General features: G+C 49.3%; 1 protein-coding gene across 1 annotated transcript; it reads left to right on the top strand.

The window, feature by feature from the left end:
* The first annotated feature begins 2183 nt into the window (after positions 1-2183).
* Positions 2184-3242, top strand: BHLHA15 (basic helix-loop-helix family member a15). The gene has a single exon (XM_044433704.1). It carries the CDS (start codon positions 2612-2614, stop codon positions 3134-3136), a length of 525 nt encoding a protein of 174 aa, XP_044289639.1. The 5' UTR covers positions 2184-2611; the 3' UTR covers positions 3137-3242.
* Positions 3243-13434: the final 10192 nt, after the last annotated feature.

Raw genomic sequence — 13434 nt, 5'->3', positions numbered from 1 at the left:
TGTCCCAGCCCTAGCGGGCAGTTCGCAGCAGCCCCGAGAAGCCAAACCACTGGCTGTCCTGCAAGCCAAGAAACCGCTCACCATAGGGTCATTTGCTTTTACGGCACATGCCGGCTTAAGAGTTCTAAGGATGCTGCTGGCACCTGCTCCATCACCAGGTAGGTATCTGCTGTTCCATTCAGAACTCATGCTATTAAAGATGGGGGATAAGACTGGAAGCAAGACTGGAAGCAGGGGGAATAAAAGACCGTTGGCAATGGGCCGCACACATGTTTCAGCTAAAGTGGGAAAAGGCTGCATTTTTTTCATCCATTGCTTCAAAAGTAGGCTTTTACTGTTTTCTGTTATTCAAATCATCTTATTCTGGAGTCTTAACCTCTCCTAATAGCACTTGCTTTTCCAAGTCTTGCATAAGTAAGAGGAAAGCAAACAAAAAGGAAATGAAATGTGTAGCTTTTGGCTAGAATTCTCGGGGGAGTTAAGAACGACAATGAATAGAGGAGAAATGTAGGAAGAGGGTCCATCTGGGCTGGCATGCAACCAACTGCATGTAGGAAAGCCACAAGTTGGATCCCTGGTGTACAGACACTGCCCCTAACACTGCCCATTACAGCCAGTTGTCCTTGAAAGGTGCACTAGCAGGTGATGGGGAAGGAAGTCGAGGTGTCCGTGGGCCAGTTCACAGGTCAGATCTGCCACAGGGCGTATGCTCAACTTGAACCTGCAGCCAGTTGCCTGGTGGAATGTACTGGATGCCACACATGAGGTTTCCATGCACGGACTTCCGATATTGTGTAGTCCAGGAGGGAGGTGTGAGTGGTACAGAGCCAGCAGAAGAATGCTTGGACATGGTATGGGCAGCCTTTGCTAGGCAGGGTCCGGCCTGAGTTGATGTCTCCATCGTTGCTTTGCCTGCTCATAGGGTGCTGATTTGTCAAACATCGTTGGCTAACCAGAAACAGCACATGACGAGAACCCCTGGTGGCTGTTGGGTTGGGAACTGTGGGTTGTTCATGGTTAACTATGATGAGCTCAGGCAAACGGTAATACGTTTCAGCAACAACCCACATTCTACCCATACTCAACACTTGAGTGTGGGTTATTGTGTTGTCTGAATCCAGCCCTTACAGGGTTGGGCTGGTCTGCAGTAATCACAGTGCCAAAGTCCCCATTAACCTGTCTAGACCACCTTTCAGCCCTAGCTTTAAAGGGCTAGGAGGCAGCTATCCCAGCATGAGAAGTATTCCCTGCACCTGTGTGCCACCAGGAGCAGCAGCTGGTGGAAGAGGGAACAGAAGAAGGAGCGGCCCTTTGGCCTGTGTATGTCCATCCGGGATGGCCAACCCAAGGTGGATGCCCAAATGGCAAACAACTTCTAGTTTACGGGAACCTTTATCTGTGATCCCAGGAAGCACTGGGTCAGCTGGTAAGTTCTGGGGCACTCCGCAGTTCTTGGAGGCATTCATTCTCCGAATGGCTCAGCAGAGCCTACGCTCCTCCTTGCTTTTACAGATGGAGCATCTGAAGCACAGCGACAGGGGCTTGCCCAAGGCCAGCCAGAATGTGCGTGTGTGTGGGGGGGGGGGGCTTAGCAGATCTTGAATCTGAGATTGGGCCAAGGTGGACGACTTTCCACTTGTCATCCCGCAAAGGTGGGCAACCTGGACTAATGAGCTCCCTGGGCTACTGTCAAAAGTCCTCTGCAAATGATCTGGCATTGGAAAAACTGATCTCCGCCTTGCCCAAATGCTGGATGGGGACGATGGAGAGAAGGGAAGGAGGGAGACCGCGGACACATGTGCATGCACAGAAAGGGGGTGGCTCACTGCCTTCTGGATCTGGGCCCACCAAAGACCAGTGAGAAGGTATCCCTGATGGAAAAAGGTCCATCACCCGTGTGGGATCACATCCTTGTGCCCATAAGTTTCCCCTGCATACTCCTTTGGCAATACAGAGGGGGCTTTGGTGCATCCTGAAAAGCCCATTTCTTGCTTATTTATGTGTTTGCAGCTGAGTTGCTCCCGCACGCCATTCTTCTCCCCACCAGAAAGCACAGGGTTTTGTGTACTCTGATGCAGTGTGACCGTGTTCACCCTTGATGATCAATGCAGGTGCTGACGTACAAAACAGAATTGCCCCTTGCAAGCTGCCTTGATCTTCATCTGCAGGTGCCATTCACAACTGAGACGAGAGGTGGGAAGTCTATTTTATACAAAGGTGTCTGTACTGGTGCACCAAATATCGAGCCAGAAGAAAACCCAGTGAGGAGTGGAGAAGTTCTAGGCCTATCCCTCTTCCTGCTCGTCTAGTTTTCTACTCACAAGGAGTTCTTCAGGAGCAACCCAAGCTGAAATCTCCCCCATTGCGGCCTGAAGTGGCCATTCCCTTTCTACTGTTCTCTAGCCTCCACCGCTTTCCATCTCTCTTGCTGAGGGTTGACAGCCTCCAGTTGTTTTGGCCCCTGATGAGGATGAAATTGTGGCTTTCGTAGCAACCAACCTGGTGTCCTCTTTTCCCAACAGCCCCACTGGTTGTGCAGGAAGCTTCTGCTGATAGGAGCTCGTAACAGAGAAGTTGCCGTGTTTGTGTTCCTGCGTCTACAACCGCGTGGATGATGAAGGCCAAAAGCAAAGGGCTGAAACGCCGCCACGCGGTCAACAAAGACGCCGTGTGCCAGGAGCCGACCCAGAGCAGGGATGAGCTTCTGAAATGTCTGCGGCACAAAGAAAAGAGGAACACGGAGAGCCCGAAGGCCGCCTCCCGGCCAGCGAAGCTCACTTGGAGCTCCAAAGACAGGCGCCTGCGCAGGCTGGAGAGCAACGAGCGGGAGCGGCAGCGCATGCACAAGCTCAACAACGCTTTCCAGGCCTTGCGGGAAGTCATCCCTCACGTCCGGGCAGAGAACAAGCTCTCCAAAATCGAGACGCTCACCTTGGCCAAGAACTATATCAAATCTCTCACCTCCACCATTCTACGGATGTCTAATGGGCACCTCCAGACCCTCGACGGCTCCGGTTCTGGTAGCAAATCCAAACTGTACGAACACTACCAGCAGCAATGCGAGGACGACGACGAACCAGCGGAGCAATTCCAGAAATACTCCACCCAGATCCATAGCTTCAGGCAAGGCAGTTGAGACTGTGGCAACCGGACCACCCCCAGGTGCGTTTCTGTCCTCGGGAAAGGACTCCAAAGAGCGGCGTGACAGCAAAGGACTTCTCATTCATTGCTTGCAAAGGACTCGAGGGAGGCATCTTTGTGCTTCTGGTTTGCCTGGAAGGATCTGTGAATCCCCAGAGGATTCCAAGCAATGCCAGGTTCCAGGTCTGGGAGCCACCCCCTCCCTCACCGGGAGATGCTCTTCCTTTGCCACACTGGGGTTCCACTTGCCTGCCGGTGGGCAGAGAACTGGGAAGCAGGCGGGCCAGTGCTTCCCAGCTCCTCCTCTGCCACTCCAGCAGCGTCGGGGCGCGAGGCTGTTGGAGAAGCGGGCTGCAGAGTGAAAAGGAGCAAGTCCAGGTGGGCCCTTGCAAGACGGCTCCAGCTGCGGCCGGATCCTTGCCCATCCATGCCTACCACTGGCCCCAGCCCTGTCTCCAAGATGGCGTCGCTTTTCTGTGCCCGTGGGCATGCATTGCAGGATAATGCACCTGCACCTCCCTACATCGCCGCTTGCTCAGGGCTTCAGCTGGCCAGCTAAGCTGCCACCCTTCCAAATGACCCTTCCGCCACCTCGGCTTTAGTTTTCCATTTTTCGTTTACAATGGCACACTTGGCATTCCGTGGCTCTTTGGCATGTCCAGCCCTCATTGAGGGCGATGGGGAAAATACTCTCAGAACGGTTCCAAGAAAAGCAGTTTGTCCTCACGGACATGTGCAGGATCCCGTGAGCATGCTGAAATCCACGCTCTTAGTGACAACACCCCTTCCGCGCTGCAGCCCTACTTCAGGGTCTATTCTGTCAACACCTACTCTGTTAGCCGAGGGAGCGGTTTTAAAAGGAGTTTGTCACACCCAGAATTCTTGTGCAATTTGCTGCAGTGGTCCAAACGCTTTCCTGTGCTTGCTGGCTCCTTTTGAGAGTTGAAATTAACTTGCTTTTGCCCTGCCGAAGAAGTCCCGAAGGAAGGCAGGGGTGGCAAGCAAGAAGCAGTGGCCACTCCAGAGTTAAGTGGCAGGAACTGTCAGTCATGCTGCCATGGCTTGTGAAAAGCAAATCAGCAGGTTTGCAGAGCGGCCATGTGTCCTCTTTCATAAAGAGGAGTCCTCTGTTCATCCTTGACAGGGGTTATCCTCTCTTCCTAGGGGGAAATCTTTTTTTTTTTTTAAAGGTGCCCTCTTTTTGAAGGGTTGCCTGGTTCGAGTCTTGTTTAAAGATAAAGATCCCTCTGAAGGGGCCATTGAAACTGTCAGCCCTTAGAACAGGAGATGCCAGCTCAGGCAAGGTACCCGGGGTGTGCTTAGCACCTTCCCAGTGCAGTGAGATGTACAGGACTCCTATTTAAATCCAAGTCACTATTGCTGAGTGTGAATATGCGCATTTAAATTAATCTGTGCAAATTGCATGTGAATCAGCAACTCTCTTCCTGTCATAGGAGTCCACCCAGTATGGCCTGGATGTCTCTGGCTGAGGGGCTTTTGTGCACCTTGCTTGTTTCCAGTTTGGATTGGGGCCCAATGCCCCACAGCCAAAGCAAAAAGCAGATGCCCCCCATCTGTAGCCCCCAACCCCCTGCTTCCCCTGCGCATAGTTGTGGCTCTTTTACACTTGCCTTTGGCCCTTGGCAATAGCAGGCCTCCCACTTGGTGAGTGGAAGGACCTGGGTTCATGCCAGTTCAAAATAACTCAGCTGGGTAGGGGTTCCCAAGTCCCGAAAGAACAGCCACCAGGTAGATCTTCCTGCTAGGTATCTCCCCGTGTTATTCATAGAATCATAGAGTAGTAGAGTTGGAAGGGGCCAGAAGGCCAGCGGGTCCAATCCCCTGATGTTGCAGGACACCAAGTCACAGCATCCCACTCAGGTGGCTGTCCAGTTTCTCCTTGAATGCCTCCAGGGTGGGAGAGCCCCCCACCTCTCCAGGCAGCTGGTTCCACTGCTGTATTGCTCTGACGGTGAGGAAGCTTTTCCTGATGCCCAGCCTGAATCTGGGTTGTCACAGCTTGACTTGATTATTCTGTGCCCTGCACTCTGGTATCAGCAAGAAGAGATCTTGGCCTTCCTCTTTGTAACAGACTTTGAGGTACTTATAGATACATGTTGATGAATTTAACAAAAACTTCAAGACTACTTGGCACCTTCTAGAGGGGCTGGACCATGCCTCCCATCATCCCCGATGGACTGGGGAAGGCCCTCTGAACACAGAGCTACTGGTCACACTTCCATTGCCCTGGAGCTAAATTTGTGCCTTCTGACAAGACAGCTTGTACTCTATCTGCTACCTTCAGCACCACGAAGGCCCGAAGATGCAAGGCGCCATCTTGGTATCAATTGTAAATAAGAGTAGCAACACGAAACTAGCAAACTTCTTTTTTTGGGTGGTAGTTTGTACAATCTGAAAATAAATGGGGACCCTTGTTGAGCCTCTTTGATTGGCAGGCAGCCGAAATTGGTAATGCTGATTCTGAGCAGTGTGACACTTAAGTGGAAGAATCAACTTTAGTACTGTGACTTAGGAATAAAATCATGAAAGACACTATTCTATCAAGGAAGTTGGTATTGTTCTCTCCCATCTCCTCCCTCCCTCCCTCTCTCCCTTCAGCGTGACACAACTTCACACAACCAAGATGTTTCTTTAACAGGGATCACCATGTAAATCTTCAGCAGGTTGTCTCTTAGCTCAAGTGTGTTCAATACTTAAAGAAGATAAGACATTCTCAGTTCAGGATGCCTGAATCCCACAGGTGGCTCCAGTGAGGAATGCATCCCTCAAAGTCAGGAACTTGAAGCTAAATGCTCGCTTTGTCAATGTCCAGAATCAGAATTTTTCTTTTTGGTGCTGGGGTGGGGGATTTCATAACGGTAAACGTGAGTATAAGAATTTCAAAAAGCTTTGTTTTGCAAAGCTCGGTAGATTGAAGCTGTGCCTGCAGGAAGGCAGCGATCAAAGGCCAAGAATGGCAAAAGCAGAGCTCTCTGCAAGCAGAAAAAGGCCGAGCAGCTTCTGGAAAGACAAATAAAAGGCTAGAGCAATTTCAAGGTGTTTTAATTGCAAAGTAAATAACACGGGCTGCTTTCAAAAGGAGGAGAACCACATTGCGAACCAGAATTGTGATTCTGACGCGGGAAGGTCTTTGCTAGCTTTCCCCAGCCTTGATAATCCTCCAAAATGTTCCATGAAAGGGTTGTTAGCCCCGGCCATCTCTCCCCTAATGCACACAAACCTGCTTCCTATAATAATTGGGCATCGCTGTACAATGGATCAAAGGGTTTAAAATATCAATGAATGGAAATGGACAAGATCACAACCGAGAGGTACGTTATACGAAGCTGTAGCAGTTTCGGCCATGGTGCCGCACAGGTGCAGAGGATCTTCTTCACCTGAGCCAGGGCAAAAGATGACACAAACACATGCCTGGTGTTTTTTGGTGTCAATTAACCTGCATTTGGGGCTGGTTTGCTGATTAAACTGGCTATCAAATGCTATTTGGGATAGACAAGCTACCCTCTTTCCTAAAAACAAGTTCTCACTTGCTTTTGATTTCCTTTCTATTCTTTTTCAGTGATCTATTCGCTGGCACTATTTTTCACTACTGCCCCAAAGTGAAAAGCTTTCTCCTTTGTCTTTCAAAGAAAAAGTTAAGGTTCTAGTCCTAGGTGTTTTCAACATTCTTTTAGAAATTACACAGAATCAGGAGGTGAGGCCACCATTTTACTCTGGGGAGGGAATTGTGGTCTGCATTGGACAAAAACTCTCAACGTATTGATGTGTTTGTCTGCAAGGAAATGGGGCAAGAGGGGATTGATTTGTGACTATCTATGGAACGGCTGATGGAAGTGTAGCAGTCAGGGCAAAGTCCCTTGGACAGCTTATCCCAAGCTCTGTGTACTGGGATACTGGTGTGGGCTTGAAAAGCTTCTTGCTGGAAAAGGACAAGGCGCTTAGAGAGAAAAGGGGGAAGAATTCCTTACAAAAGGGACCATTGTTTATTTCAGGACGATTATGGCAATGGCGGGTCTTGATAAAAGGCAAATCATCTGCATCATTTCGGAAGAACAGGTTAAACGCAATTAAGCACAAACAAAGTGCTCCTCATGGCAGGCTGGAGTATTTAATAGGATCTGCTACAGGGAACTTGGATCTGCCAGCAAGTGCTTGATCACCTTTCCTAGACACTGTTTGCATTCACGCACGCACAGAACCCTGGATTGTGTTCGCATGGCATTCTGGAGTGCAAATGTCACATCTGATTGGCGCAGAATCCACCCCACCCTGGACATCAGCCAGCACAAAAGAGTAGGAACTACACTCCATCCAAAGAATCCATCAAGGGAATGCCAAACTAGTCAAGGGAATGTCAAATGTCAACGGAATGTCAAGCAACGGATTTCTTTACATCCGCTCCGTTGCTTTCGATGGGACTTCAACTGTGCTCACGCTATTATGCTTAATAATTCCACGTGTCCATTGCCGCAGCAAAGAAAGCTCTCTCGATGCGACTTAACCACAAATGAAGACATTCATAATTGACATGGCAGGTAAAGGCAGGCTCATTGTGAAGACAGTAACACAAACTGAACACCATAAAACTGAATATAAAAATAATACAATGCCGAACAAAACTCTCCAACACACAACATCTCCCCCCACCTCCAGACACCCCTCAGCCCAAGCCCCGCTCACCGGGGGTGAGGGATGACCATTCAACAGCCTACCTTACAGGGTTGTTGTGAGGATAAACTAGAGCAAGCCGAAGGGTTATGTCAGTTGCTCTGGATGAGTTGCCTCTTTAAGTTCCCTCGTAGGCAAAAAGGCAGGATCTAACAACAACCAGGAAAGAAACACCTGGAGGGTCACACGGTGCCTGCCCTAGCTGTTGGTTGTTGGGTGGGTGTGCTATTTAAATCAGTCTTTATCTCTGCTGCTCACTCACTGAGTACTTGGTTCAGAGCTGGCTTCTGCTATCAGCTTCCTAGGAGACTTTAGGCAAGCTGGGTTCTCTCTGCCTCAGTTCCCCAACAGCATTATGGGAAATAACCGATCTACCTTACAGGGTTGTTGTAAGGATTGTGCTCCAGAATCTTAATGTTGGATGGAAATCTTCGTACTCATAATGCCATCGCCATTGCTCAAAACAAGGATGGAGGGAGGGCGCTTCTAATCCAGACCCAACTTGGTGCTGTCCAGATTTTTTGGATGATACCTCCCATCAGCCTCAACCCCTGGCCACACTAATGGGTGCTGCAGTCCAAAGCATCTGGAGGACATTGGGTTGGGAAAAGCTGGCGCCACGACTCGCTTGGCACGGACAAACCTCCCTTTTACGCGTGGAATGGAATGGAAGGGAATGTGAACTCGATTTCCTTTAGTCCAACCTGCAGGCCAGGTTCCAGGACTCATTGTTTGGAGTCATCTTTGTGTTCTCGCCTTCCCAGAGAAAAACTCTGTGACATTTAAGAAGCTGCCTTGATCTTACGGACAGGAATTTAACTTAAAGGGTGTTCTCTCCACCACCAATAAAATTGGGGAGTCACACCTCACCAGTTTTATAGCACTGTCCTTGCTTTTGGGGAAAGACAAAACGTTATTAATTCATTTGGCATAGATCGACGGGCTAATGAGGGAACAAGCGGAACAGACTGTGCGACTCAAAAGGTACACTTACTTGAGTAAATACCAGCCCTGCCTTTGTTATGCTTCTACATGAAACGGTCAGGAAAATCAGATCTCTGAGAGATATATAGATAGAAAGTTTTGGTGCCGAGTTTGTATTCCTTCCACAAATGCCAAGCCTGGAATGCAGAAAAGCACGCTTTGATTTTAATTGTACCAAGCAGATGGCTGCTTTCTTCCGCAGTTATTCTGGGGAATTCTGGGGTGCTTTGGAAGTTTTGAGGGGGTCAGAAGATGGAGTTCATCTGTGACTGGTCACAAGGACTCCCCCCAAGCACCTTACAACAGCCCTGTAAGGTAGGTCAGGAAGTCTTCTGCATGCAAGAGCTTGCAGGAAGGCCTAGGTTTGATTCTGCAGCATCTCCCTGCTGACGACATGGAGAACCACTGCCAATCAGTATAACCAAGCTTCCTTTGGACTTCAGCTCCCATCAGCCACAGGCCACATGGCCAATGGTCAAGGATCTTGGGCACTGATGTCCAAAATATTTGGAGTGCACCAGCTGACAAGGGCAGTCCCAGGTCGTCAACTAACACCTGTTCAGAAGCAGGATCCCACTAAAACTCAAACCTGGATTGGATTTTTTTTAACCCTATGCATCTTCGGCCCACAAGCCAATTTTGTACAGCCCACAGCTTCATGCCAAAATGCCCCCTGCGCATGATCAGGTTAGCCTTCTGGCAAAAGTAATCTGCTTCTTTCCCCAGGCAGGAGGGAAGGAGAGAAAAGGGAGGGGAGAAAAGGGGCAATTTTGCTACTTACCATATCTTAAATTGTGGCTACAGGGGGGCGGGGCAGTGAACCTGGGACATTTGCCCATGCAAGACACGGAGTCAAAGCCATTCATTCCCTTTCGAAGATCTGCTTTTAAGAATCTTAGCACTTGTGGAGCTGAGAAAAGACACACCTGTTTTGCTCTGCTTCTGTTCAAGGTACAAGAAGTACAAAGCCATTTCTTCTTTTTGGCTCTGAATGCTTTTTTTATCTCTGCCTTTGAAAGCAAAAGCCCAGCTGGTGCTGGCAACTCTTGTTTGGGTACCAAATGCGCCATCCGAAGCCTGAAGCCCAAAGGTGGTGCTTCTCAAACACCTAATTAATTGTAACTGGTGACCAACTATTTTATCATTCTACAGATCCATGTGTACACTCATCAGATTTTAACATTTTCCCCTCCCTCGACACAAGCATCAATCTCAAAAGCAGCACACTTACTGGAACTTTGCTGCCGCTCGGCCAGGCCGATGAAAAGTCCTGCCCCTTAAACATGACAGGGTGAGAAAAGCTTTGTTATAGACTCCAGCTCCTATCAGGCAGATTGTCCAATGGTCAGGGGTAGGAGCTGGAGTCTGAAACACCTGAGGGCACCAGGTGGAGCTAGGCTGTTTTAACGGGTACATTTAAAAGGGGGGGGGGGAATCAAGAGATGCTAAAAATATGGGCTCCCATGGGCTCGCTCACTCGCTCATCTGATAATTGCTTCTGACTGCTCCACTGTGCTGTGGGAACAGCTCAAAGCAACTCATCCACCTGAAGAGGCCATCCAGGTGAGGTGGCGGAGGGTCCCTGGACAAGACTCCCCTCAGGCACTGCTTTTCCCATTGAGCCTCCCTTCTTGTTGCCATGGCCACCATCTGCTTGCGCTCTTCATCCTCTTTCCCATCACGGGTACCGCTCGCTTGCTTGCTTCCCAGGCAGAAAGCGGGCCGTGGCATCCCCTGGCCCTCCATCTCTACCACCATGGTCTGGGCCAGGGTGAGCTGCAGGTGAGCAAGCAGGGCGAGGAAGGGCACACCTGTCGGAGTCTTCCAGCTGGAGCCCTGCTTGGGGTGGGCCACCCACAAGTGCCCAGCCATGTCGGTCTCTGGCACTAGCCCTGGTCCCAACCACCGGGCAGCAGAGCAGGCATAGACAGAGCGAACCCCGCCATTTTGAGCGCTCTAAGAAATAGGGGCGAGAGCCATCCCAGTGAGAGGTCTTTCCCCCCAAACTGGAAAGGAGGCACAATCTAGAAGAGACTTTCCGATGAGCCATTCAAGCACGGATGTGCCTCTGCGGCCCCCCGTATATTGTAGGTCAGTGATTCCCCTCATCCTGGTCATTGGTAAAGCTGGGTGAGCCTGCTGGAAGTTGGGAGTCTGAGAACACCTGGAAGGTTACAGGTAGGCACAAGGTATGTATCCTTACTTCAAAACTAGTTCTTAAAAGCCCCACATACGCAAATTGCTTACATCCACTAAAGGCACAATCCTATTAAAAGTATCCTCGGTGACTGGAAACCCTTGAACTTCCAATCATCCAATGCAAGCTGGGAAGAGTGGCAAAAGCGTTTTCTGGATGCCTGGCCTTGATCCCAATGAGACAGGGTTGCTAGAGGTGTTGGACTACCGTTCCCATAATACCCAGCCTCCAGAGGCTTCCATGATGTGGAAGAATGATATAATGCGAACACATCAGAACAGACCATCAGGGAGACACTGCAGAGCTTTCTTTATAACCATCTCAATCAGTACAAAAATAGCATTAATTCAGTAGCCACCTCACAAATTATCTTGTGATGCAACCCCACCCCCAAGCCCACCCCCGCCACACTGCTCCAAAGTGAGAAAGTAGTTTGGGAAGAGCACGGTGTCACATTTAATAAATATGCAAGAACAAATCCCCTTCTTCTTCGATTGTGAAACATTTAACAGCTTTGATTGTGAAACTTGCTTTTACTTTGCATCAAGTACATTTACAGTATAGGCCCTAAAATGGACGGACATGCAGACATTTTCTTCAAAGACAGAATGGCTCTAAAACCAATGCGAAGATGCTAGCTTGTTTATATTTAAAAGGCCACACACAATCACACGGGATGAGAAGGGAAAGAACGAGGATGAAAACTGCCCTTCACAAAAAAGAATCTTTCACAGACTGATGCCCCTCAAATATACAAATTATTGTAGGGTTCCAAGTGATGCAGGAGCTGTTCTTTGTTGAAGCAGCTTTCTCAAGCCAAGATGCTTTCCTAGAGCTTCCCAACCCAGTGATGTGGATTCAAATATTTACTCTTGTCTACATGGCCCTACGATGTCCACCTTAGAATCCTAGAATGGTAGAGTTGGAAGGGGCCATGAAGGTCATCCAATCCAACCTGTGCTGTGGCAGGACACCGGTTTACACCCTCCCACTCAGAGGGCTGCCCAGTTTTGTCTTGAATGGGAGAGCCCCCCACCTCTCCAGGCAGCTGGTTCCGTTGCTTTATTGCTCCGACAGTGAGGAAGCTTTTCCTGCTATCTAGCCTGAATCTGGGTTGTCGCAACTTGAGTATTCCGTGTCCTACACTCTGGTATCAACAGGAGACTTATTTGAACTCCATCAATTGTTTAAAGAATAATAAGGATAATAAAATGCTGTATTTGGAAACGCAAGTTAGCTAAGTTTCCTTCAATGCCATAGTTAAAGCTTAACTTCTAATCTTTTTAGAATTTGAGATGCTCCTGAGGTGGAATCCCAGGGCACACCTTTTGGATTAAAATTTGCGCTGAAGTCAGAAGCAAACATTGCTTGGACCATATGATCAAAAACATTGCACAAAAGAGCAGTGCTCAAACAGACCCATGTGCAAGGAGAAGGCAATTACAAGTTCATTTTAAAACGTTCCTCCTCCTCAAAATCTCCCTTCCACAGACAGCGAGCCTATCACAGAAGAAGGCTTTTATCCCCTGCTTCTTGCCAACAAGCAGTTCTCTGATGCTCTGCTTCATACATACATACCCATCATCCTGATTTCAAAGTGGCGTGGCTGAGGAAGTCTCTCCCATATTGAATTTAGGGCCACACCATTGGTCCGGAAACATTTATGGACTTGATTGTCCAGGCTGGGGTGAAGATATGCCTAAGACCTGCAGCAGGACTGAGTCTGGGTGACTTTTAAAGGCAGGATTACCATCTTTCCAAATCTGGCAGTCATATCCTCTGTGACTGGCAGATCCCTTAAATTTGGGGAAAATGAACTTCCCAGTTCCCTGAAGAATCAGTCTTTGATATGAAACATGATTAGCAATGGATGCTTTGGCAGCACCCCTGTTCCAGTCTCCTGCTTTGGATTTCACACCTGCAGCAACACCACAGCCTAATCCTCTCAGAAAAGGGGGGTTTTGTTCAGAAAGCAACCTGGGAATGGTGAGTGAGGGCAACCTCTGGCTGGCAGAAGCTGCTCATCTACCCCAGCCCTCTCCCCAGACTCCAACCCCAAACTCCTCCTTAGCTATGAGATAACAAGGGGATTTCTTTGCGTATGACTCTCCATCCTGTCTGGAGCCCAAACGGCATCGGCGGCCGTCAGAGAGCCTGCAGGGCTCCCCCTCTTTCCATGGGCTGCTCACCCCATGGAACAGTGCAGGATGCAGCTATGAAGATTTTTGTATCGAGCTGCTCCCTATTTTGCCTGCTAATTCTTCTGTGCACACATGGGAAGCATCGTTCCATACAGAAAGAGGGGCCCTCCTTCCAGGTTTCTCAAGGCCGGTTCAGGTCGCTTCCCCTTTCTGCCTGGTGCCTTACATCCTAGGACAAGCTGCGGGAAGGTGGCAGGGACTGGAAGCTCAGGGGTGTTGCGA

This window comes from Varanus komodoensis, unplaced genomic scaffold (genome assembly GCF_004798865.1).
Source record: "Varanus komodoensis strain SLA01 unplaced genomic scaffold, ASM479886v1 scaffold26, whole genome shotgun sequence".
Classification (NCBI taxonomy): domain Eukaryota; kingdom Metazoa; phylum Chordata; class Lepidosauria; order Squamata; family Varanidae; genus Varanus; species Varanus komodoensis.
This window is presented reverse-complemented; position numbering and strand designations above follow the sequence as displayed.

Bases quoted from the DNA above. Each gene is read 5' to 3' on its own strand.
- BHLHA15 (XM_044433704.1), top strand. From the start codon at position 2,612: ATGATGAAGGCCAAAAGCAAAGGGCTGAAACGCCGCCACGCGGTCAAC.